The 24,942-nt window shown below is 37.8% G+C and overlaps 1 protein-coding gene across 3 annotated transcripts in view; it reads left to right on the top strand.

Moving 5' to 3' along the window:
- The window catches only part of CCDC91 (coiled-coil domain containing 91), a 127,313-nt gene extending 105,893 nt beyond the window's left edge, over positions 1-21,420 (top strand). For 2 of the 3 annotated variants that reach the window (XM_051770705.1, XM_051770699.1), the window contains one exon: positions 11,112-12,623. In XM_051770705.1, the coding sequence (XP_051626665.1) occupies positions 11,112-11,231 (120 nt within the window). In that variant the 3' untranslated portion in view covers positions 11,232-12,623. Of the gene's footprint in view, positions 1-11,111; positions 12,624-21,157 lie in introns of those variants that run through there. The other variant, XM_051770700.1, reaches the window with a different exon arrangement.
- The last annotated feature ends 3,522 nt before the right edge of the window (positions 21,421-24,942 follow it).

The raw sequence follows: 24,942 nt of genomic DNA, 5'->3' as shown, positions 1-24,942 counted from the left end.
ACTGCAAAAGAGAACAGGCAATTGTTCCACTCTGATTGACTTTATTGTGAGTTCCCACTGCAAAGATCAGAAGATGGGTCACGGTCTCGTCCATCCCTAGATTTCTGTGATACCATTTCAATTACATTGGAATTGAGCCCCAAAGAGACAGGGACAGAACACAGAAGGCCCTTTTCTCCTTTGTGTTTCTGTGACATGCAGGGACAGTTTTGTGGTCTCTTGATTTGTGTTGTGAAGATCCAAAAATCACACTCATCTTAATAAGATGGTCTGTAGAATTTCTCTGTCCCTGTACCAGAATAGATTAGCTCAGAGTAATTGCAGAGCCACCAGAAAGTCCCTTTCCTTAGCAGATTCTATTGGCTGTATGGTTTTGAGGGGAAATTATTTTTTTACTTTGTTCAATGCACAAATAAAATGAGGAGATACCTTTGTGCATAAGGATGCATTATTCTGAGTGGGCTTTGCTACAGCTGAGGAATATTCAGGGTTCAGTGTTTGTTTGGTTTTGGGCTTTTTTACTGCTTCTCATTTACACCCAAGTTCTTTTATGTGGAGATGTTTGGACCTCAGTAGTTTTATCTGCTTACTTTTTTTGTTGGGGAATTATTGGAGATTTTTCATTGCCGCTTATATGCAGAAATTTTCAAGCTATTTTTATCCCAAGTCTTGCAGCTTCTTTGTTCCATTTGTCAGGTATGTCTTTTGCTGTTTTTAGCCTTCTGATGTACTTTGATTTGAAAAACTAAGTGGGAAAGTTGGCCTTACCATATGTGTTTTGATGAATCTTTCCTATGATTATTTCCTGCAATTGGATTCCCACAGCAAACCTAGTGGGATCAAAATTTGAGACTTAATCAAGTTGTCTGTGATGCTTGAAAAACATGTAAAGTAAATTTTCTTACCTACAGCAATAGTAAGATTATAGAGATGAAGCAAAACGATGTGGTTTCCTGTTTACTTTTTTTATTCAAGTCTTTATCCATGTGTTAGAAATTTAGCAAGATGCTTCAATGACTTATAGTTAATATATATATATATATATGTTATTTCTCTGCTTTGGCTGCAGGCTACTGACTCATATCATTATTATTATTGTGGTCAAGTGTATTTTTCCCTCCCTTGCCCTTTTCCCTCACTCCACCCTGCTTAGCAACAGTTTCTTGTCCTTTTTTTTTTTTTTTAAATGTAAAATGAGGTATTGCTGAGTTAAAAAAACTGCTCATCTATCTGTGGTTGTATGTCCTTCATGTTATTATTTCACTCCAAAGCCTTAATACAGATCTGCCTCTGGAAAAGCAGCAGAATAGCCAGTCTAGTAACCAAAGTGCTTTGGGTAATACACTGTAACTGTGCTGTTGAGAAGTCTCCACTGGCTGATGGTTGCAAAAGGGATTTGGACTTGTGTGGAGCATGAAGCCTGCAGATTATTATGTTTTGCTGGTAATTTGTCTTCCTCCTTGAGAATCTTCTGCTTGTGGTGCTGTAAGTGATAACCTGCTGAGAGCTGTGGGTACTCAATCTGGGTCTGTTTTGGAACAAGGAGGTCTTGTCTTTGATAACATTTTTGCAGCTGCAGCTCTGTGAAGTGCTTCTCTAGCAGCTGTCCTGAATTTTGCTGCACTAGTTTGGCTTCAGATTTCCGACTGAGTTTTCCAGTAAAATGTGACTGTGCATAAAAATCATTATCAAAAGATTCAGTCTTCTCAATATTGAAGAAGTCCAATACTAAATGTGGTCTCAAAAGTTTCTGTCTGAATGGCAGAAAATTAGTTTTGTGTTCCCTGAACCTTAATGCTTAATTACTTATCCTAATTCATGTATATGCTTGCCACTGACTTAATGCTAATTTTATCACGGATTCACTGCAGGCTGATTTTCTTTGTTTAATTTCTTTGTGTGAATCCATCAACTTTAATCTACAATGGTAATTTTAGAAAGATACCTGTATTTCATGTGATATCATCTTTGCCTGTGCCTTCAAGAATATACTGTTTCATCCTGTCACATCTTAAAAATTAAAGTTTCATTAAAATGAAAATCTGGCTGTTAAATCAAGTGATGCTCAAAATCAAGAGGTAAGATTTTTCTCATGCTACTTCAGTGTGTACCAAACTACAGTGTGTTATTAGGGGACACTTTCCTTTAGAGACAGCCAGTGACATATAGTGTCACAGTTTCACAGGAACCTTCAAATAATCATGATACAACTCCAGTCTCCTTGATGTCTAAGTAGACTCAATATAGTCTGACTCATTATGTTGTCTGTAGTTTAAACTTTCTTTATAACATTGGTTTTGCAGCTCCCAGCCTAAAGGACTGATTCTCTGTGATGTGTGTTATTAACCATCTGTTGTACTTCTTAGAGGCAAGGAAGTTGTGCTCCTGGTGAACCTCCTTTTAATGCAGGATCAGAAAGCACTCGTGGCAATGGAATAGCAGTTATACAACTGTGGAAAGGTTTACCCTGTGGTTTCACAGTCATGCTCATTATTAGAGTAGATTTTTTCAGTTTGTATACACTGCTTTTGATGCAATAATTACTTCTCTTTTATGTACTTATCCCCCAAGAATGCAAAATACATTCTCTCAGTAATAAAAAAAATATGTTCTTATTAATGCCTGCATTTGCTGTTGACTTTTCAGTTAAGCTTAATTAATCCAGTTCTGTAGATATCATCTTGGTACTGTAAGGCAATTCTGTGGGCATGACTCAACATGAGCCCATCAGATAACAATTTTTTATTTGGTTTGATAACAATAGTAATTTTTACATGTAGGAAGATTGCTGTTGCTTTTAACAAAGCACGGTTACCCTGGATTAGTTTGGAACATGTATGCATACTTACAAATTAAGCAAATCTTTGCTACCAAATCTATCACCCAGCCCTACACTCAGGGTTTTCAGGAAGCATAGTCTGATAGTCTTCAGGCATTTTCCTGGAGAGATGGTAATTTGTGGTTATGATGCTCCACAGAGGCCCTGTGTAATCTCTGCCAAGTCATTTGTAGCCATATTAAAACAACATGTGAGGGTGCCCAAGACTGACTTGGGTACTTAAAAGAGTTGAAGATTAACAGAAAACTCTTGAGAATTTCTATGCTCCATGAGCACAGAGGGTCTGACAAGCCTGGATAGAAAGCACTTACAAATCCTTTATTTAGGTGCTATTTTTCTAGTTCTTTCTTCCATGTCAGAGGAGGTGATCTGATGAATTTGGCCACATTGTGATTAGTCTCCTGCTCGTGCCTGCCTTGTGGAGACTGTAATCTAGTGTGTCTCTGAAGCTGTGCAGACACTTACCAGGGCCAAACACTCACCATTTATCATTCAGCAGTTTTAGGGATGCTGTTCTCTTGTATTTCTGTATGTTTATCAAGAATCTTGAAATCTGTGTCTTAAAACCAGGACAATTGGATTGCTAGACCAATATAGTAGCAATTACGGTAACTCCACATTTTTAGTGTGTGGTGATAGTCTATAAATAATTTGGTCAAGGAACCCCATGTTCATAATCTGTTCAGCAGGTAGGTCACTCCCAACATTGCTCATGTGTTAATGCACATAAACATTCCCATTATTATTTTTGTGGGCTTAAAAAGTGCCTATTTTTCACCTTCTCCAGTAGTCTGAGCAGGTGCTGCAACCATTTTTAGTCCTTCATGCACTCAATCTAATTTCCTTGATTGAAAGCAAATTTCCTTCTCTTATTTGTATGAGGGAAAGTTAGTATTTTCTTACACTCATGTGTCCAGCTGGGAGACTGGAGATTCTGAGTGGGTTGACAGGGTGTTTTCCCACCACCTTCAGAAACTAGGGAAATATGTTTTAAAGATGTGTCCAACATATGGTATTATTTTAATGATCAAGTTCAGAGCATAAAATCCTTACGGTTTAGAAGTTGCAGCATTATTTATTTAAAGAGAAAAAAACATTTTCACATGGCAATATAATTTATGAAACATCACTCTTTCCTGGAGGTTGTCCTGAACACTGATGACTTTCTAATGTGTAGCAGATACTGTATAAATTACAACCATGAAGAACCTTGTTTTTATATACTTAGTAAGTGTTATCAATAGTAGAAATTCACAGGTGGACAGACAAAAATGTCCTGTCCTGGGATTAACTCTAAAATAAGCTCTGCTACACATATGTACCATATGGATCTGTTTTCCTTCTCATCCATTACAGAAATGAGAGGAAGCAGTTCATTGTTTCCTCATCCAGCTCTCAGATTTGCAGGTTCCACAAGGTAATAATTTTTTTATATGGTCTACTTAATGTGCTAGGGAATTTTTTTAAAGCCTTCTGTTGATTCTGTGGGGAGAAGTTCACATTAGTGCATTGGGAAAGAGTTCTAGGCCCATACTTTTGCTAGAAAATATAGTCATGTAGCTGAACTTCTGCAACTACAGAATATTTCAGGATCATGTCAGGATCACTCACTAGTGTGGGTTAATTAGGGGGGGGAAACAACAAAACCTATCTATATATCATAAAAATTGTACCAAACAAACCCCTTGTCTTTGGATTTTCCTCTAAGAGGGACATCTACCAATTAAGCTGTGAGAAGACATGTAATGTTCTGCTGAACACAGGGTTTTTTTGGCCAATATCTGGTACAGTACATGCAAAGAATCCTAAGTTACAACAGTCCATTTCAAGGTTTGCTTCACACCATGAATTGGGGCAGGAGGAGTCTACAAGAGTTAAGGTTTTAATAATACAAGAAAAACCATGATTTTTCAAAAAAAAAAAAAATTCTCTCTAAAAATGTTTAGAAAATGCCACAGATTTAAATTGCAGTCATTTATTCACTTAGCACTGAAGTTCAGACCATTGTTTAGAAGGACCATAACTATATCTTATAATGCAAACTGATGCTAAAATGATTTTTAAAAATTACATATTGTTACAATATACATGTATTTAGGCTAAACAGAAATACATAAAGGCAAATTCAGTTGCAACATCAATGGTTGACTCTAAACAAGCAATTGTGTTACATCTGGATTAATTGCTCCACGAGCAACATAGGATATATTCAACATCTTGTTGACTCTGTGGAATGATTCCCTGCACAGAGGAAAGAATGCCACTGACAGAATTTTTTAGTAAATTACTTATGTGCATGAACAAATCAAACATCAGAATAGTTTCTTCCTTATACTTAACTAACACATATTCCAGATCCCACTGATTTCAAAGAGACTTGAATTTGTCCCTCTAGTCCTTAATAATTAAGTACATAAATCCTTAGGAAAGCAGTCTGTCATCATCAATGCTTTTTGTCTAATGTTCTCTTCTCCATGGACACATCCATCAAAGTGTTGATCAAACAGTGCTAAGTATAAACTATAGAATAAAAGGAAATATTATTCTGGAGTCTTTTCATGGAAGAATGTAAGTTCACTTTATTGTTAGTTTAGACTTATATTCATTTTCTGCAAAGATGTTTTTTGACATTATTAAAAAATCATAATCTGAGGTATGTTTGTTATCATTCTTCAATTTATATTTACTTTTTTAAAAAAAGTTTTTTAGTTAGTAAATTCATCTAATACAAAACCATATAAAATGAGAAATAGAAATTACAGTTAGTTTGCAAACAGCAAGTAGACAAAGCTTTTGTATATTTATCAATAATAAAAATATATAGAGAAATTAACACTAAATAAACTGAGACAAAATTTAACAAATATTACAACAAAGTTTCAACTGCTTTTACCCACAATATTAAAATGTCCCCTTTCTACTGAACATTCCTTAGATAGGGGACAGGAAATATGTAGATTTGCTTATACTACTGAGTCTTTTGAAAAAATGGAAGTATGCCAGGACAACGTCTTTAAATAATAACCTGTGGCTAATCAATAGTCAGCTTCAAAGAATTACCTATTCAACAGCCAAGAAGTAGCTATTTGTAAACAGTAAATGGAAAAGAAAATGGAAGACCTTTATATTAGCCTCGCTAACCTGGACCTGCTTAACTCCATCTTCAGAACCCATTCTCTTTACCCATTTTCTGTGTGTTTTCAATTCCCCAAAACGTTCATTTTGCATTTGAAATTTCCTGTCTGCATGGTTTTCTTTGAGTGACAAGGATACTTTTGAGGATTTTAAGTCTTCTCCCACTGACCCTCCCCCTTATATGGCAAATATAAACATATATATCACTGCTAAAATGTTTTCTTGATGTACTTCTTAGTGTATTTCCTAAGAAATCATCAGAACTGAAAAACTTATTTCTTATTTTATGGTCTTAGGGAAACTGCTCTGCTTCACTAAATTATAGTGGCATGATTATTTTTTATTTGTTTTACAGTCTACATATGTGAGATCAGCTATGAAAATACCAGTAATAAAAGTAAAATTAAGAGCTTTTTTTTCCTCAACATCTTTGGCCTTTTTTAATCTCTGGTCATTGTATGTGTCGAATTTCGTGGTAAAGAGGAAGATTGCAATTTTTACTCCTGTTAATATCACAGAGCCAGAGTAGTGAGCAGAAGTGCATTTAATCCTCAGATGAACATTTGAAGTACAGGTGATTTTTTCAATACATATTTAAATAAATGTAGCTACTATTTCTACAGCTGCAAATACATTTGGTATTGGAAAATGGTATTATCTGAAAAATAGTTGTGAAAAATACACTTTTAAACAGTTTATACAAAAGGGAAAATTATTGAGCCAAATGTAACGTTAATGTTGCTTTCTTCACTTTTCTGGGTGAACTTCAGGTCACAGTGAAATTAATAATGAAATATATCTTTGCAATGTTGAGATCAGGATCATCCATAAACCTTCAGTGCTAAACCTAAAATTATATTTTCCATATGATGTTTTATTACTTCCTAGAAATGGATAATATAATTCTGACATAATTTATAGAGTTCTGACTGGGTTTCTCTTCTAGAAATTTGAAATATTTACAGGGTTGGTGAATATTCACTAGAGGAAAATGAGCATGTATGCCACGAAAACATACCTATTTGCAGGTAGATATTGTAAGGGGAAGGTATGGAGGATGTGCATGTGTAGTTAATTGTATAAGAAACTAATTTCTGCTTTAGACATCAGCCCTGGAGACTTTCATTCCATTTCACAGAAAATTTGAATGACATGATTAAGCTAAGAAAATGTAGAGCTAAGAATAATTGTTAACTTTGGAGTTTTTTGAGCTATGTATGGATGAAATGATAGAGGGGAAGATGGGATGGCTTAAAGGAAAACAGAGCAACCTGGGATGGAAGCAGTTGCCTGGTGGCAATGCACCAGGCATGAACCTTTTTTTTTATTTCCCAAGTCGAATTCTCGCATCCCTTGATAGGAGTTCTGCTGAGGCTGTGCCTCCCTTTAGGTCAAGCCTTGCATGGCTCAAAGCCATGTCATCCTGGGTGGTCCATGGATGTGACTAAGGTGGGACCCCACGGTGTGTCTCATCCAGCCATCTTTAGCCACAAGGGTTTGTGGAACCACACCTAGACCTCAAAAGTGGACTGAAGGTTTAAACTGAAGGGAAAAAAAAAACCAGCAGTGAATGTGTTAGAATGCCCTGCAAGACTCAGCTCCTTTTTGGTAAATACAATGACTGAATGATTGTGGGAATTTGAGGACTGTTTAGACCCTATGGAGTTCGGGAAGTGCTTTTCCCAATCTTTCATAGCCAGTTTCTCAGTAGGGTCCATACAAGTGCCTAGAGAGGCAACCTCTGGTTGTGAAGAAAAAAAAAATCTGTACAGAGTTAAAAAGATACTGTTGACTAACTTAAAATAATGAAGTTCAGGACCATTACAACTGAGCTAATTAAAGCCGTGCTAGTAGGACACAGTCTAATGAACTGGGAACTTTGAACTAATAGATTTCATATGGTGGAAGAGAAACAATGATTAGTAATAAGAACAGTGATGGTAGGATGTAAAATAATGCCCTCTCTTGGTAGATCTGAACCAACCTGATGTATTTTTCAGTATCTATAAAATTAGAGCAGTTGGGTCGAGTGGGTTGTGTGAGTGCTCCATCCCAAATACGTTATTCATACTGATCACATTTGCATATGAGTCACATTCAGTTTGAATTTGCCAGATGTCCGTTTATGTTTGTTTAAATAATGAGATCATTCCATGAGGTGAACAGAACCTAAAAATATAGAGGGAAGACTGTTTGGAAAAACGAGATTTAAAATGCCTTACTTACATATTTTCACATCTTAGGGTATATTATGCAAGCAGGAGCACAGCAGTGTTGAGGAACTTTTCAAAAAAACTGTGTCCTTTGCTAGCAGTTAGTTAAACAATATATTATATAACAAAGCTTCATTGGACTTGTTTCTATTTCCCAACCAAGCCAATTTCTCCAATGAGAATATTCTCCTTTTGAATACATTCAAATGTACCATTTTCAAAGCCAGCATCATTTTGTTGTTTCTCGTTTTGTGTAATGTGAAGATCCCAAGTCTTTTTGGATTGTTTTGTCATTTATTGTAGCATGGAAGATTTTTAAAAGGTCTTGCTCAAGGCAAAGCTTACTCATAAGCTGAGCAAACAAGGGGGAACTGAATTGTGAAGTTTTATGTTATTGAATTTACATAAACTTTTAACAAGCAATAAATTTTTCTTATGCACAAATGGAGACTACCAACTAACGAGTTCAACAAAGACTTCTCAAATGTGTGCTTAGTTCATTTGAGACTTTTAAAATCTTGCTAAGCCTGAAGAAATTCTACTTTGTTCATACTCCACACATTAAACATTTACATTAGTACTTGGTGAAATAAATTTAATTGTATACGATTTGAGATTGCTGCCTTGGTAAAGAAAGTTAACAGCAGCAAATCAGAACACACATTGGTGAGCTACTTTGATCTCTTTAAAGCGGAATTTGCAAGGAAGGGCTGCAAGAAAAAAAAATGGAGCCAAAGCTCTTGGTCTAAGCTCAATGAAGAGCAGAAAATAGATAGAAATCTAGGAGTATAGATGATATAATACACAATAAAAGGAAGCCAATGAATTTCAGTTTCTAAGCTCCACCAGCTGATATACCAGAAGCAAGAGAATCTGATGGCATAATATGTGTACTGAAAGAGGTTTCTCATGTTTAAGACATAACAGATGATATTATGTGAATTGCGCTATATCTGCCCATTCCCCAAAGAAATATAGATCACAAGCACAAAAACATCTTCAAGTTTCCCCGAGCAAAATGTTCTGTATGTTTTGGACCAGAAAATGGGAAGGAGGCAAGGTACATTTCAAATCAGAGGAAATGCACCGTCACAGCAGTGTGTTTATTTTGTTCATTTGTTCCAGGCTGTCCATTCTAGATACAGCTTTCTTAGAGGTCAGTTTGCTGTTTCTTCCATTTTCATGTCAGTAGCAGCTGTTACTTGAATATATCAAGAACAGACTTTTCTGAAATTTAATTGAACTAGATCTGCTGTAAAATCTGCTGTAAATCAGTGGGCAGGGTTCACATCAGGCTATGCATGGATCACTAATGCCTGCTTTTGCTGAGATGCAAAAGTTGGAACAGCAGCTGGAAATTTGTAGAAGCCCAAGCAGACCAGGTTGGACGGGGCTCTGAGCAACCTGGGATAGTGGAAGGTGTCCCTGCCCATGGCAGGGGTGGTTGGAACTTGGTGATCTTTAAAGTCCCTTACAACACAAACCATTCTATGATTCTATTGCTGAAGGAGAGTCTTATGATTGTGTGGCATCTAGAAAATACATGTGTGTTCTGCTGGTGACTAGACTTGACACATTCATCTTTGTTGAAACAAGTTGCCAAAATATTCCAGCTTCCAGAGCCTGCTTTTGCATGTTAGAGCAACTTATGGAGCAGCAAAGCACAGGCTCATATAAATGCTTCCCTTTGTGTGTTAAATCACAGCAGTGCAGCTTTTTCCTGAGTGCATTTTCAAAGTGAAGTGCGAGCTATCCTAACTTTGCCTTGCATTCTGTGTTGATATGTAAAAAAATAGTTTGTTATAAAACAAAATGTCCATTCAAGTGATTGTTAGAGCAACTAACTGGACTGCTGATTGAACAGTATATATGTGCAGAGTGATACCACAGGACCAGTTTTTGTTGAAAGCTGTAATTAAAGCTGTGAGTGTGAGGTAAAAGAGGCACGATATTTGAAAAGCATATCCATTTACCATCAGTCAAGATATTGCATATGGACTTGTGTACAGCAGTCTGACAGAAGTGCTGGACTTCTTCAAAATTCCATTACTTCCTTTCTCTCCAATGGTATAACTTTTATGTTACACTACCTTTCAGTCTCCCCCTGTGTCATTGTTATGTATGTATTTGGTTGAATTTAAGGATAGTCAAGTTGAAAACATCTCTCAGTTGTGATATTTTCTGTTGGACATTTGAACTTCAAAATTCAAATGGAAGGAATTCTGCAGTGTGTTTCATGTATTAATATTATGCTATTAAGAAAATTCAAATGCTTTTCAGTAAACCCTATTTTTATGTCATATATATGATATAACCTACTAAGCCTTGTTATGGTGTTCTTATCTTTTTTGGTGAGAAAGGAAGGGCCGTTGTCTTTACTGCAAGTGAGTGTATAGTTCACATTGTCTGACAGTAGGGTACCCAATAAAATGTAGGAGTAAACAAAGTAGGCAGAAAGTATTACAACTTTTCCTCTGGGAACTATTTAAACATGCTGCCATTTAAATTCACAGTGGGCTTTGAAGTTTTGAATATGTGGTTGCAAGTACTGGCCATTTTAAAGCAGAAGTAGTATCTTTTATAAAAGCAGCAGCTGTAATTTTAAAAGATTCCGGGGGGATTTTCCTGGTATGGCAGCTAGGCTGTTTAGAATTCTTAAATATCTTGTGCAGCATTTGACAGCTTTAAAGATACTCTTAGCCTTATGTACATTTTATTTTGAAGAAACTCAAATACTTCATTGAGAAGTTATTACTAAATTGCATGCACTGAAATTACTCAGGTTCTTCTGTTGTTGTCACATTTGATTGTTGAATTGTTGTTGTTTAATATGGTTGAATTTTTGCTGAGAAACCCTGGCGTTTGTTTCCAGGGTTTTTTTAAAGTTGATCTATCTTTTTTTTTATTATTATTTATTTCTACAGCTTGATCAAGTTGTCCGTCAGAGAAATCTGCATAGTTTGGAACTTTTCCTTTCATGTGCACAGAAACAGTTAAACGTTTTATTAAAGGAAGAGCCAACCACAGAAGAAAACAGAGACTGACATTCCCAGTACCACTGACACAGTGTGATCTGTGAAGCTGCAAATCTCGATTCAGCAAGTGATGAATATATTCTAATCTTTTGGGATTGTATTATTGATTCAAGGTTGATCTGAAACTATGCTTGATAGAAATGTGTGGATGATGTTCTGTTATTTATTTATTTGTTTTACTGCTTTTATCAGATTGCAAATATGGAAGGGGAAAAAATCCATGAGAAAAAAAATTGGGTTTTTTATGATGTTGTTTTCATTACATTTTCTAGTAACCCATGGTTGAAGTGTTAGGTAACTTGTAGCACTGATGAAAAAATTTCCCTGTTATGTCTGTTTTAAATTTGGCATCATGTGTTGATGTGATTCATCGTTATTTTTGATATTTTAAAAAATTGAGACAAACTTACTTGAATATTGATATAAATCCATCTCTATTTCCACAGTATATACCCAAGTCCATTGCCTCAGGTGAGCCTGAGGAGCTTATTATTTCTTACTATTTTTGATGTATAACAGAGGAATCAATGCTGAAACATAAGAGTGTTGTCAGGCATTTCTTTAATCATTTATAAAGAACTTCAGCTCTGGTAACAGAAAAATTTAAAAACTAAACAGTGCATCTTTTTAGAGTAGTGCAAAACACTACCATAGCCAATGTATAGTATGTATTTTGTTTCTGTTTTACAGAGCTACTTCAATTCCAAAAGTAATTTTCTCATGAAATTACAATTAATGTGACTGACCTCAGTTTCAGGAAGAAGATGTATGTAATTATGTGGAGACTGATACTGCACTGCCTCAGTGGAATTTCTGACAGAATAAGGAGAGCAGCTTGCTGACCTCAGATGCCCTTTCTGAGTGCAAGAAGGAAGTAGGAAAGCTCCCCACAGACATTACTGGACTTTGGATCAAGTCATAGGTCTTTCTAGTCTTGCTAACAGCAGATGGAGTGGAATTTCTGTGCCTGCACTCCATTGATTGTAGACTTGGGGCCTTAGTTTTAAAAGAGTGCTGAATGAAATAAGGGAAAATAAGTGTTCACGCTTAGGTATGTAAATAAACTAAGAGTGATCTCTCTTATGGTGAGCTTGTGATTCAGTGGGGGACTTATGGGCGTTTTTTAGTGTGGTTCTTGTTGTTCAGCAGTACTTTGGGGTTTTTTGTTTGGCTGGTTTTTTGCACCAGCAGTCACTTTTCATAATTGGTCTCGTAGAGCAATAAGGAAACACCAAATGGTTGCATAAAGTATTTGACAGTGTGAAATATGTATTACAGAAAGTTTGGAATTTTATTTAAATCTTTTTCTGCGCTTTGTTTTTGTAATCAAAGCCAAAGGTTTTGTCTTCTGTGTACACAAAAATACCCTGCAAATGAATGAGAATATGGTCTTATTTTTGATACTTCTTGATTGACTGATCAGTTTCTATTTTTTTTTGGCAGACAAAAAAAAAAGTGTTAACAAGTCATCTACTTATTTATTGTTCCTAAGCCAGTGAAATTCTTGTCTTCATCAACTGCACCAAAGATGACACAGATGTACACGTGGATCTTTTTGTAATGTAGAGGCAGTACCAAATGAAGTAGGTTGTCTAGTGCTGTCTCACAATAGATGTGTACTTGTGGAAATGTGGTATGAGCACATTCCTAGATGAACTTGGTTTTACTTCTAGGCCTGGACATGAGGCACTATTCCTTTTTACTAAAGGCATCGGAGTGTTCCCCTTAAAGCCAGAGCCTTAGGAGTCTATCAGCATTCTCCTAATAAAGAGGTTTGTATTCTGACTTGCAACAGTATGTAAAAGCACTTTCTGAAGAAGCTTAGTAAGATTTTGCTGTCAACTGTGGTGTTGACATCATGTTGGTATCTTTCCCATTGGAACATCGGGTTGTTTAATCTCAGCTCTTGAATATTGTGGTTGTCACAGAGAACTGTAGGTATTTTTTTCTTACCTTTGACAGTTTTAGTCCTTTAGTCTTCCTCTGTTCCCTGCAAGCAAAATTGCACTCTAGACCACAGAAATAAAAGATCATATTTGGAGCTCGACTTACATTTGAAACTCCAAGTCTCAGAGGAGAAATTTAGTTATAGAGCACACACAGACCTATCCAGTCTGCGAGCTTTGGAGCATGCAATAACTTCCACCTTTCCCACATTGCATCCAAAGCTTTAAAGCTTGGTTTTATTTTTCAGTATTTCTGTATAACCATAGGATAATACAGTTTGTGGAAATTTGGGAGGAGGGAATCGTAGAATCAAGGAGTGGTTTGGATTGGAAGGGACAATAAAAATCATACAATTCCAACCCCCTGCCATGGGCAGGGACACCTTCCACTATCCCAGGTTGCTCAGAGCCCCATCCAATGTGGCCTTGGACACTTCCAGGGATGGGGCAGCCACAGCTTCTCTGGGCAACCTGTGCCAGGGCCTCACCACCCTCACAGGAAAGAATTTCTTCCCAATATCTAATCTTGACCTACTCCCTTTCAGTTTAAAACTAGGAAGTTTGCAAAACCCAATCTAGCTCCTAGAAGGTGACATCACAATTTTATTTTATTCTTTTTTTTATTCCTACATACAGACTGAAGAATTACGTATAAGAGAAAATAACATGTTCAAGGTCTACAGGGTAGAACCATCTGCCTCTGAGGTCTGGCTGACAGTGTTACTATTTTGGCAAGACTGTAATGGGAAGAACAAGAAATCCTGGAACTAATCTTTAGAATCAAAATGCAAGAACTAAATCACCAAAGCTCAAATAATATACGTGATATGATTATGTACTTTATATTAGGAATAAACCATAAATCTTGTTATGTAAAGGCATGGTTTAAACAATCAGTTTTGTGCATTAGTGTATTAGAAGTGACCTAAAAGGCAAGATAACAGAAGATCCAGTGTATAAAATATTTCTGTCTTTGGTGTCAATTGGGTCCATTCTATTTTAACACTTCTACCTGAAGCTCTAGAACAGAACAGTGTGATTTGTAGCTAATAGTTTACACTAAGTTAATACTGAATATTGTGATATCATACAGTCCTACACATTTGTGTTACATTTCTGTAGGCTTCTGTTGGCTCCCTATCTGCTTCTGTTACAGGATTCTAGATTGGCTCTGAGACTATGCGTGTACAAGTCCTTCACAATGAGGGAATCATTTGCCACAAGTTTTTTGTATACTACCTCTACTTAAGATATGGGAATATTTGAATTTTTGCCTTGCTGTAGGAATCTCATTGACAAATTACACCTGAATACCTTGAAACACTGAATTCCTTCACTCCCTCGTTAAGCGGCAGAACAAAGGAAAAGCAGCAGTTGTCATTCCAAAGGCTGAGATCACATTATTATTTTGAGATTTTTGGGCATCTTTATATTGGCTTCTGATCAAAAGTGTGCCATGTCCTGCCAGCTCAGTAAATGGCAATGTTAATTCCTGACTGTCTGAAATTGTCCATGCAGACATGATCTTAAAGAGCCTAATTCCTTTTCACACTAAAACTCCCTTACAACACTCTAGATCTTCTTCCCCTGTGTATTTCCTATGTCCACATATTTGAGTTTACAGATTTTTCCCTACCCCTTGGATAATAGGAATATGTGATAAGATTTTGTCTGGTTTCCTGGTAAGAGATAGCCACCCACAGAGATTGTTCATCAATGGGACAGATATAATTTACGCTCACTTTCCAATCATGTGCAGTGTCAGTGCAGTTATCAAATGGACTAAGTGCAAATATAAAATGAGCTGGGTTGGGGCATATCCAATGCAGCTTCCAGCTGACTGGCTTTCTTGATGCCAGATGGGGAAATGTTAACGCACAGAGCACAACCTGGTCTAACTGGCCATGTGCATCTTCCTGCTTTCCCATTTCATTGCACTCCACACTGAGCTACCTGAAGCCCATAATTTCCTTTGTCTAAATTATCACAGAGTCTCAGAATGGCTTCTGTTGCAAGGGACTTTAGAGATCATCTCATTCCAGCCCCTTTGCCATGGGCAGGGACACCTTCGACTATCCGAGGTTGTTCAGTTCTATCCAACCGGGCCTTGAACACTTCCAGGGGTGGAGCAGCCACAACTTCTCTGGGCAACCTGTGTCAGGGCCTCATCACCCTCACAGTAAGTAATTGCTTCCTTATGTCTGATTTAAACCTACTCTCTGTCAGTTTGAAGCCATTCACCCCTGTCCTCTCACTCCAGACCCTTGTAAACAGTCTCTCTCCATCTTTCTTGCAGGGTTCCTTCAGGTTCTAGAAAGCCCCAGTTAGGTCACCCTGAAGCCTTCTCTTCTCCAGGCTGAATAATCCAATTTCTCCAGGCTGAATAATCCAATTTCTCTCAGTCTTTTCTTGTAGGGGAGCTGCTCCATCCCTCTGATCACTTTGCTGTCTCTCCTCTGGACTCGCTCCAGCAGCTCCATGTCCTTGCTGTGCTGTGCCCCCAGAGCTGGAGGCAGCACTGCAGGGGGGTCTCCCCAGAGTGGGGCAGAGGGGCAGAATCCCCCCCTGCCCTGCTGCCCACGCTGCTTTGGGTGCAGTCCAGGGCACAGGGGGTTTCTGAGTGCCAGAGCACACGGCTAGCTTACACTGTTAAACTCCATTGCAGGAGTGACCGACTTGTGGACGAGACTGTCTTAAAATTTTTTACCTGGCTGTTCTGAATGCTGTATAGAAAGATTTTATGACATCTGTGGCATTAATTTTTCGTCAATGGATTATAAACATGCCGAAGAAACATTGGACTGGAAAGTGCTTTTTACATGGGGACAATTCTAGCCTTCAATTCAATGTGCTTGCAGGAACTGACAAAATAATATTTTCTTTTCTGTGATCTGTTCTTCTGAGATATTGTTCTTCTGAGGCTTCAAGAAGGCTCATCTGCTAGCATCATTTAAGTTGTCTTCATTAATTTTTAAGCCTACGTAAAACTGATCCTGCTGCTGAATTAGGGTCATATGTGAACAGTTGAAACCACCCGAGTTGTTCTCTCAAGTTTTGTATTTGCTGAGTTGCTCAAGTTTTGTATTTGTTTCACCTTTCAGTGATAGGACTTTCTTGTGATAATAATTATTATTTTCCTATGGTAATATAAATAACAGTACTTTTCAGTGATAGATGTGGTATCAGTATTTTATCTCTGTCTTACATGCTGTGTAATTATAACAGTTTTAATGTGCGTCAGAGATTCACATTTGTTTTTATTGCCTGTAATTCCTCTCATTTCAGACTTACAAAACCAGCATTTTTTAGATGCTTTCCATTGTCCAGCAAGGATAATACAATGCACCAAGAACGTGTTACTGAATAAAGAGTCAAACTATTCTACTTCTTTTCAGATGACATTTTTAAACAGTTTGACGGTAAACACTAGGAGAAAAGTGAGGTGTTTATTAATATACGTATCCTAAAAATATTATTATCAACAAAATGCTACAAATGTATATTTTTTTTTCCAGATTTGATAGTCAGTCTGTATGAATAGGTATAGATCACTATCAGGTGTCAAATCATTGCCATTCATTCTCTTTCTTCAAGTTAAACTATTTTGTCTTCTCTCAAAAGCTGCACCCCTCTCCATTTAAAAGAAGCTCATCCTGACTGATCCCTGCTACAGAATACTGTAGGAGGCCCTTAAGCCAAGGGAGAAAGACAACTGAATGAATTTGAAGGGTGTTTCAGTTCTTGTACTACTACCAAATTAGGGCATTGGTTAAGTCTTCACGTCGATTGTGCTGCATAAATTTTCCAGAAGATGACTGGTCATGGTGATGCATGGTCAGTCTCTATTTTTGTGGCAATAATTTTAAAAATTCCGTTACCTAAACATCCCACTCTTTTACTGTGACCATGGATTACATATTTGGAGCATGATTGTGGAGCGCTGGCTCCCAGGAAGTCGGTAGGAATTCTGCTGCTGGTTATTTGCAGTCAATATTTCGTCCTTCCTCGCATTTCTTGCGTTTGGGGCCACAATGAATATCATGCACACAATTCTGTCTTTGTATGGCTCTGGAAACATACTGAGAAATTATATCAAAAGCAGATTTCATGATCAGTTCTTTGAAAAAAATGTCAGCACTTGTTCTGTTCCTGGAATAGTGGGGAAGGCAGATGAGCTGTTGTCTGAGACCTTGGTGAGGGAAAATGTGTCTCTCATTATTACTATACTGCTGCTAAGAAGAAGGCCTCATCTCAGAAAATAGTATTACATGAGAATCTTTACTTCAAAATTACATCCAAACAGCCAAAATAAAATAAAATAATACAAAATAAAAGTTTAAGCTTTGTAAAGCTTGAAAGCATTGCAAGGGTGACATGTTGCAACCCCAAAACATTAGGCTGACAAGTGTCAATAGAGGTTCCTGAGCATTCTGGACAGAATGTTTTGGGAACTTCTGTGGAGGAATGATGCTCACTGGGGATACTACTGTATCAGGATGATGTACATAGTCTTGCTTGATTTCTACTCTAGTATTAAAAACGAAGCTATATGCACAATGGAGAAGTCTTTACACGTCTGCCAAGTAAAATGGAAAGGGATCCAGATGTTGTATCCAAAGATAACATATCATCTAAGCATCTTCTTGGGAATAAAAAATGTATTTGGGTCTCGAATGAAATAATTTTTCATTTGCAGAGATTGGAATAAAAATTCCTGTAAGCTCCATGCAGCAGTGAAGAAGGTCTACAAAAAACTGATGGTCACACAGCTCATGAATTACAAAACTATACTCAGAAGAATGCAAATTATTACAAGGATGGTGAGCATGAAATTGCATTCAATTTGACTCTATCCATATGTAATATAAATATCACAGTCACAATGTGTATTCACATTTTCAAGACTAATTTTCTTCAACAAATTCTTCAAAGAACAGGTGAGTTGAAGGAAGGGATGACATGGTCATTGTTCACCGTATCTAAGAAAGATTCAAATGGATGATTGTTTGATTTATTGTATGTTGGGGCCAAATGTTGATATTTATTCCCGTGCATAAGCATCCAGAAGTTCATGCTGGTTTTCACAGAGCAATCATATAGCCCACTCATCTGTAACAATTACATGCTTTGCTCCTATTTTTCCTCTTGGTTAAACTACTAAGTGGATTGAAGTCTTTTATATGCCTCGTATACTGTTGGTGTAATGAATAATTTAATTACATCCATCTCCAGGACAGAGCTCAGAAATGCCAGTTGACAACTTTAAAAAAGTTTTTCTACGTTATAGTGAGAATATAACGTTTTCTACGTTATATATACACTTTAAAGACTCTCTGTTGTTGAGTTCAATGCAATGAATATGTTTTTTTCTTTCAAGAAGACAAAACTGGGGGGCCAACTGGTTTGGTTTAACTAATTAAGAAACCCTGTTGGTCAGTAATGTTTTTCACAGTGCTCTGAAAAAATATTATACTATTATGAAAGACCCTAGAGTAATCAACCAGAACCCATGTGTTTGCTGACTTGCAAGTCAAAGTTTGCTAGTGGATTTTACTCCTGCTGTTTAACAACAAGACCAGGATTTTTCTCATTGTTTCTAGCCAATGCCCTGCTTTCTTGACAATGGACCTTTGTGGGAAAATCAGCTATACCACCCTCAAAAAGGATTCTATGACAAGGAAAGAGGGAACCACTGAAAAGTATTCCAGCCTGCAGTACAGCTGGGAACATGGCGCTTCCATCTCCAAAGATGTCATCCTGTCAGTTCCTCTGGCCAAATTTATTGTTCTACTCCAAATTTGCAGGGAGAACTCCCCAACTTCCATAGATTATAATGTCTTCTGAATCTTGGAGGGAAATGTTTTAGCACACTTGCACGGTGAGGATACATCTGGTGCTCAGCAGTGGTTCCTCACATGCTGTGCTACTGTACTGGCCTTTTAACATTGAATTTTACATGGCTGCCTCTTGTGCATTGTGTTAAACTCCACTGAAAGGAAGCTGAATGTATGGAAAGATCTCGAATTTTATGTTTGATTTCATTAGTGAAAACTGCTGATATGTCTTTCCATAGAGGAAGAGGTTGCCTGTACTGCAAAACTTCCAGCATTCTTCTAATTACAGGTATAGTGTGGATTTAGGGCGTGTTTCAAGCACCAGTCCCATGCCCTCAGTGCTTAAAATTGGCTGATGGGACAGAATTCCTCAGAAGACTGGTTTTCATCCTCCTCCTCAATTTAGACATTTGGTGGTTTTTTTGAGAAATGGCATGACATATCATTCAGCTTTAGGTTCTGCTTTGGTAGAGAGGTGATGTATACAGTTCTTTTGACATGTCTGAGGAGCTGAGTACTTTCTCCCTTTGTGTTTCCCTCTCATTAAATGAGCTGTGAACTAGGGCCCCAATGTATATGTGTTTGACAATGCTATAAAACCCTAGTCAAATATTATAATAAAATATTCCAAGATCTTCCTTTATTTTTGAAAGTCATAGAGTGGATTTTTTTGTCATTTTAATAGTAAATAATCACGCTCTTTTAGTGTGCTTTATGGTTTTGGACTCCTTAATCTCCAAGCTTCCCACTGGAAATGCAAGTGCTAGAAAAACTTTTTCCTCCTTTATGAGACTTAAGATTTACAGGGCCCCAGGAGGTAAGATGTTAAAGAAAACTTCAAATATTGTGATAAAATCCCCAAGGGAACAGCCATGGCTGGAATGGAGTTGCTCCCCTGAAGGAGGGTGTCACACTTCTGCCCTGCTTCTTCTGTCCTGCTGTTAACTTCAGTTTCATGGTCATAACTTCACTCACCCCTCAGGGTGAAGGTTTGGAGCTGGTTCTCAGGTTGGCTTTACACTAATGCCATCTTCATCTGTGATCCTACAGTCTTACTAATGAGAAAACATAAGCATTGTGCCATTCTGTCAAGTTGTCCTACATCATATAACCTCAAAATTCTTGGCAAACAATTTTTATTATGCAGAAGGAAAGGAATAACTCTCCTTCCTTGAAAAAAAATGGCCTTACTGTAGGATACTCTAGAAAACAGAGGGACTTAACTTTGTCTAAAACATTGGTTGACTGCTTGTGATGGAGTTACTGGAGCAGTAGCCTCTGTGTTCAGTGTATGGAGTCCTCACTGATTCCTGTTGACAGTCTGCCACAAATGAGAATAAAGTCATGCAGACCCTGAATCAATCATTCCCACATTATTTGGCTTATTACATACCAAGCTAACGGGTTGCTAGGCAACCTGGACACAGATTAGGCAAAAATGTGGAAACCACCATGTGCTCTACGTGTCACATCTCTGTGGATGATCCTGTTTACAGGAAAGTTTCTTCATGTTAGAAAGTCCAAGTCTTACCTCATTCCCATACACAGTAAAACATGATAAAATGTGAAGAGCTGATATGGTCAAAACATATATTTGAGGACTTGAATCTCAGCAGTTGTATTTTAAATATGATTGCCAATGAATAGAAGGAGAACTTGGTACTTCTTAGGAAAAGTAGTAATTTTTTTCCTATTGGTTACCCTGTGGATGTTTCTAAACTAAGGTTAAAAATAAAAAGCATAAAAGTGGCTAATCACAGGTTCTCAGCAGAGATAGAAGTTTTTAAAGCTTATTGTATCCTCATAGAAGTTTATTAAAGCAAAGACAATGCATGGACTTTGACCCATCAGAGCACAGAGTATCCTGCCCTCAATTAACTGGAAAACTAGTAGAAAATGGCTGGTTCTCATTGTACAAATCAAGACCAAAAGGCAGCTTGTGTCTGAATGGAAAAAAGGGGAAATCTGTGGAAGAATAATGATCCATCTGCATTGTAAGAAGTTTTAATTTAGTACTGTAAATAAATAATGATTTCATACTGGGCTAAGACCAAGTTAATAATGTGAAATATGAATATTCTTTTTTCCAACGCCATAATATTTGGCATGTAAGATAATGTATGACATGGAGAGTCATTTTTATTGTCCTTTCTAGGTCTGCTGCTACACATTTCCCAAGGAGAGCAGCACTGCAGAGGGCAGGAGGATGGTGAAACAAATGGCTTACCATCAATAGCTTAGAGGAACATTAAAAACAACTAGGCAAACTTGCTCAGAATGATCAGACTTTCAGTGTTCCATGGGAAAAAACCTGTCTTCTCCACTTCCAGATCAGACAATGGACTGCTGTGATAATTCTGAGCCATGTGGATTTTACTCATGTATGAGTCTGCTCATTTCAAAGTGAATTCAGTGCCTGAGGGTTACCTGGTAAGTGAGGCAAAAAAGCAATGATTGCAAAGAGTGGTCTTGAGTTATCAACATCCAGGGTGCACTTTCTGGACTAGTGAATGCTGTGTGTATATACCACAAGAAAGTAATATCAAACAGTAAAGAAAAGTGAAAAGCATCCAAGAAAAAATCTGTGTAGACATAAAGACAATCCAAGGCCAAAAAAATGGCATAGGCCAATGCTGCAATAAGTGTGATATAAAAATAGCAAGGCTAGGCAATTGTAACCAAGATAACAAACATGCTGGTAGGCTTCAAAAAGAAACAAGTGTAAAAGTTCCTATTAATTTGCAATTCTGCAAATTCTCCGCAATTTTTTTTAAAAGATCCAGTGAATCCACCTGCACAAGATATAGCTGGTGATTCAGAAAAAAAAAGTGGACTTCCAGACGCTGGAATTTTGAACTTTATAATAATAGAACAATAGTAAATCCATACTGTATTGGGTGTTGGTGGCAAGGTTTTGGTGAAGGGGAGCTGCAGGGGCTGCCTCATGCCAGACAGTGTGTCCCCACAGGGGAAGCTGAGCCTGGGGAAAAATCACATGGACATGAGGAGAAATTGTTTTAATTTTTGCCTTTCTTTCTCACCATCCAACTCAATTTTAATTGGCATTAAATTAAATTTAATTTCCCAAAGTCGAGTCTGTTTTGTCTGTTGACAGTGAGATCTCCCTGTATTTACCTCAACCCATGAGCTTTTCATCTTATTTTTCTCCCTGTGTTCTGTTGAGGAAGGACAGTGAGCCAGCAGCTGGGTGGGCATCCAACAGCTGGCCAAGGTGAAGCCACCAGACATGCACTGACCCTGAGGTCTCAGTGACAACTTGTTTAAGTGGGTACCCGCTCCAGTCATGTCAACAGGGCTGGAAAACCAGTGCGAGTATCCCATAGGTCTTTCCTCATCTCACACCTTGTTATCAAAAGCTGGAAGCATAAAAATGGAAAGGGAGGGAGAAAGAGCACAGTCTACAGGAAGAGGTTGTCGTGCAGTGCCAGTGCCAGAGGAGGGACTGCTCTCAGGACAGCAAGTTCTTCCTGCCTAAGCACCCGTTTCCTGATGAAAGTCCTGGCAGTGCGAGAGAACGGCAAACAGAGAGTTGGGTGAACTCCACCAGCGTTGAGATATTCCATCCTGAAGGTTCGGAGGCTGAATGAGAGAAACAAAACAAGGAAACAGCAAAGCGGTTGATAAGAAAGGAACGAGTAGCGCTGGGAGCTGGCACGAGAGAAGTCAGCAAAGCAGGGAGTGGGCTAAACACAGGAGTGCGAGGGTGCGATAATGGAGATCACAGAAATACTGGAGTGAGCAATACTGAAAAGAATGAAAATGGTGGTTTAGTGAGGGAAAGTCTTGACGAGACTAATCAGAAAGAAAAAACAAACAGTGACCACTGAGATGCAGAGCTAAGGGTTGGGGTGGGGACAAGGAGGCAGGGGACCAGGGAGGGGAGGATGAACTTCTGTGTAATATTTGCTTCCACACATGCACTATTAAAGCTGGAGAGTGGTGCTGAAAGAGATTTAAATAGATTTGATTTCCTGAGCTTGTAATGAGTCCATGCACTTTGGGTTTGGCTGAATTTTTTTCCATTTTTATTCCTTTTTTTTTTTTTTCCACAGGAAGAAGTAATAATATTTTCAAACCAACTGGTTCTGGTCCAAATCAGTTTTAGGATTCTAGTTTGGGAATGATAGGATCAAATTCTCACAAGCCTTCTCAGGAGATTATGGCCCAGCAAAGATTAAGATATTTCTGCTGTCTTGATCTGGATCCAGAAATTCTTTCCACTTCTGAGCCTGCTTTCCAATGAGTGCTGCTAAGGTGTATTTGAATCAGAAAAGTAGATTCCAAGCAGTTGTTTTTCTCTCTCCTTTGTCCTCTTTTCTCCTCCCCTGTCCGAACCCCCACCACTCACTAAAGTTTCACTCCCTCCTGTCTCTACCTTGCTGCCAAAAAAAAGGAAAACAAAAACGTCACAGCTCTTCTGTTTTTTTAACAGGATCAGATTTTGAGGCTTTGGTTTTGTCTCATGTCTATACGAGGTAAAAAACACTGAGTTTGTTTTTTTTCCCCAGCCTTAAAACCTGATGTTGCTTTGGGTTTGTGGTATAAAGAAGATTAATGTCCTCGTATACTCCCAACAGCAAACATTCTCTTTTCTTTTGCGTTCAGTTTTTTGCACTGATTCTGCAGAATCACACAACGTACTGGGTTGGATTGATAGCCAGTCTTATGCCAGTATGTTTTTTCCCTATTCTCTTAAGTGTTCCTGCTGACTTCTGTTTTCTGATGTGTTTTTGGATTGCCATGGTGTCAAACAGAAATATAATTGTTTGATTTTTCTTTTTTATCTACTGTCAAAATATTTCACAAGGTACCCCTCAGTTTTCAAGGCAGGAAGCACCAATATCTACACACACATAGGGAGATCCACACTCATCCATCACAAATGTTGTCACATCCAGCTAATCATACAGTCTGTTTAGGAAGCTGTAGTTGAAGGCAGAGGAGGAGTTTTGAAAATCAAACCCTGCCTGCAGAGTTGCTTGAGCAGTGTGACTCACTGGGTAGCCACTGTAAATAAATTAATTTGTGCCTCAGTTTACTGCACTGTAAAAATAAAGTGCAGTTAAAGTGTTTAGAAGATGAAATACTGTTCTGAGGACATACTGGAGTGCTTTATAATTCAGGTGACCATTGATAAGTGTTGTCTTGACTGTATCTCCCTCAAGAAATAAACAAATTGGTGTTTGGAAGGCTGCCATTCCCAACAGCCACACACTCAGAACATTCCTCCTTCTCACTTTGTTTGAAAGGGACTTTTCAGCTGTTTTCTTTACACTGGAAAATGTGAAACACAAAATAAGCATGAAGCAAAAATAATTGCAAATGAGTGCTAAGAAAGGTAAAACTGTTGGGATTTTTTTTTTTTAGGAAACATTTCCTCCGTCAAAAAATCTGTGCCTTCTTTTTATGGGAGGAGGTAAAAAGCAAGGAGTTGGGAGTGGGGGGAAGGTTGCATGTAGCTGTAATTATTAAATGTTAGCTTTGTGTCTTTTTTTTTTCAACCTGCTAGGAGCTATTTACCATGGTGATACATAAACAAGAAGTGACCAATTATTCATGTGAAAAGAGGCTTCATGAATCACAGGAAAACAGTAAATTATGTGGAAAAGCACATTTCACACTCTTTTCAGGATCTAATTATGAAAACATGGAATGAGTATAATAACTATGCACATTCCTTTTAGTAAGAGTTGGGGGTGGGTGGGAATGATTTGGTACTGGAATGATTTGCAACAAACTCTTTCTTCTCTTTTTGAGGAGCAAAAAAACCTGGTTTAGCTGCCTGCTCTGGTGTGGCTCCTTGAAGTATGTGCCAGGTGCATAAATGAAACCCTGGTAGAACCAGCCAGCCTGGAGAAGGTCAAGCCCTGAGATGTGTGTTGTTTGTTAGCAGAAGCTCCAGCAGAACACCAAGGGAAT

The sequence above is a fragment of the Manacus candei genome, unplaced genomic scaffold (genome assembly GCF_025592945.1).
Source record: "Manacus candei isolate 608988 ecotype Guabito, Panama unplaced genomic scaffold, ASM2559294v1 h1tg000124l, whole genome shotgun sequence".
In the NCBI taxonomy this organism is placed as follows: domain Eukaryota; kingdom Metazoa; phylum Chordata; class Aves; order Passeriformes; family Pipridae; genus Manacus; species Manacus candei.
This window is presented reverse-complemented; position numbering and strand designations above follow the sequence as displayed.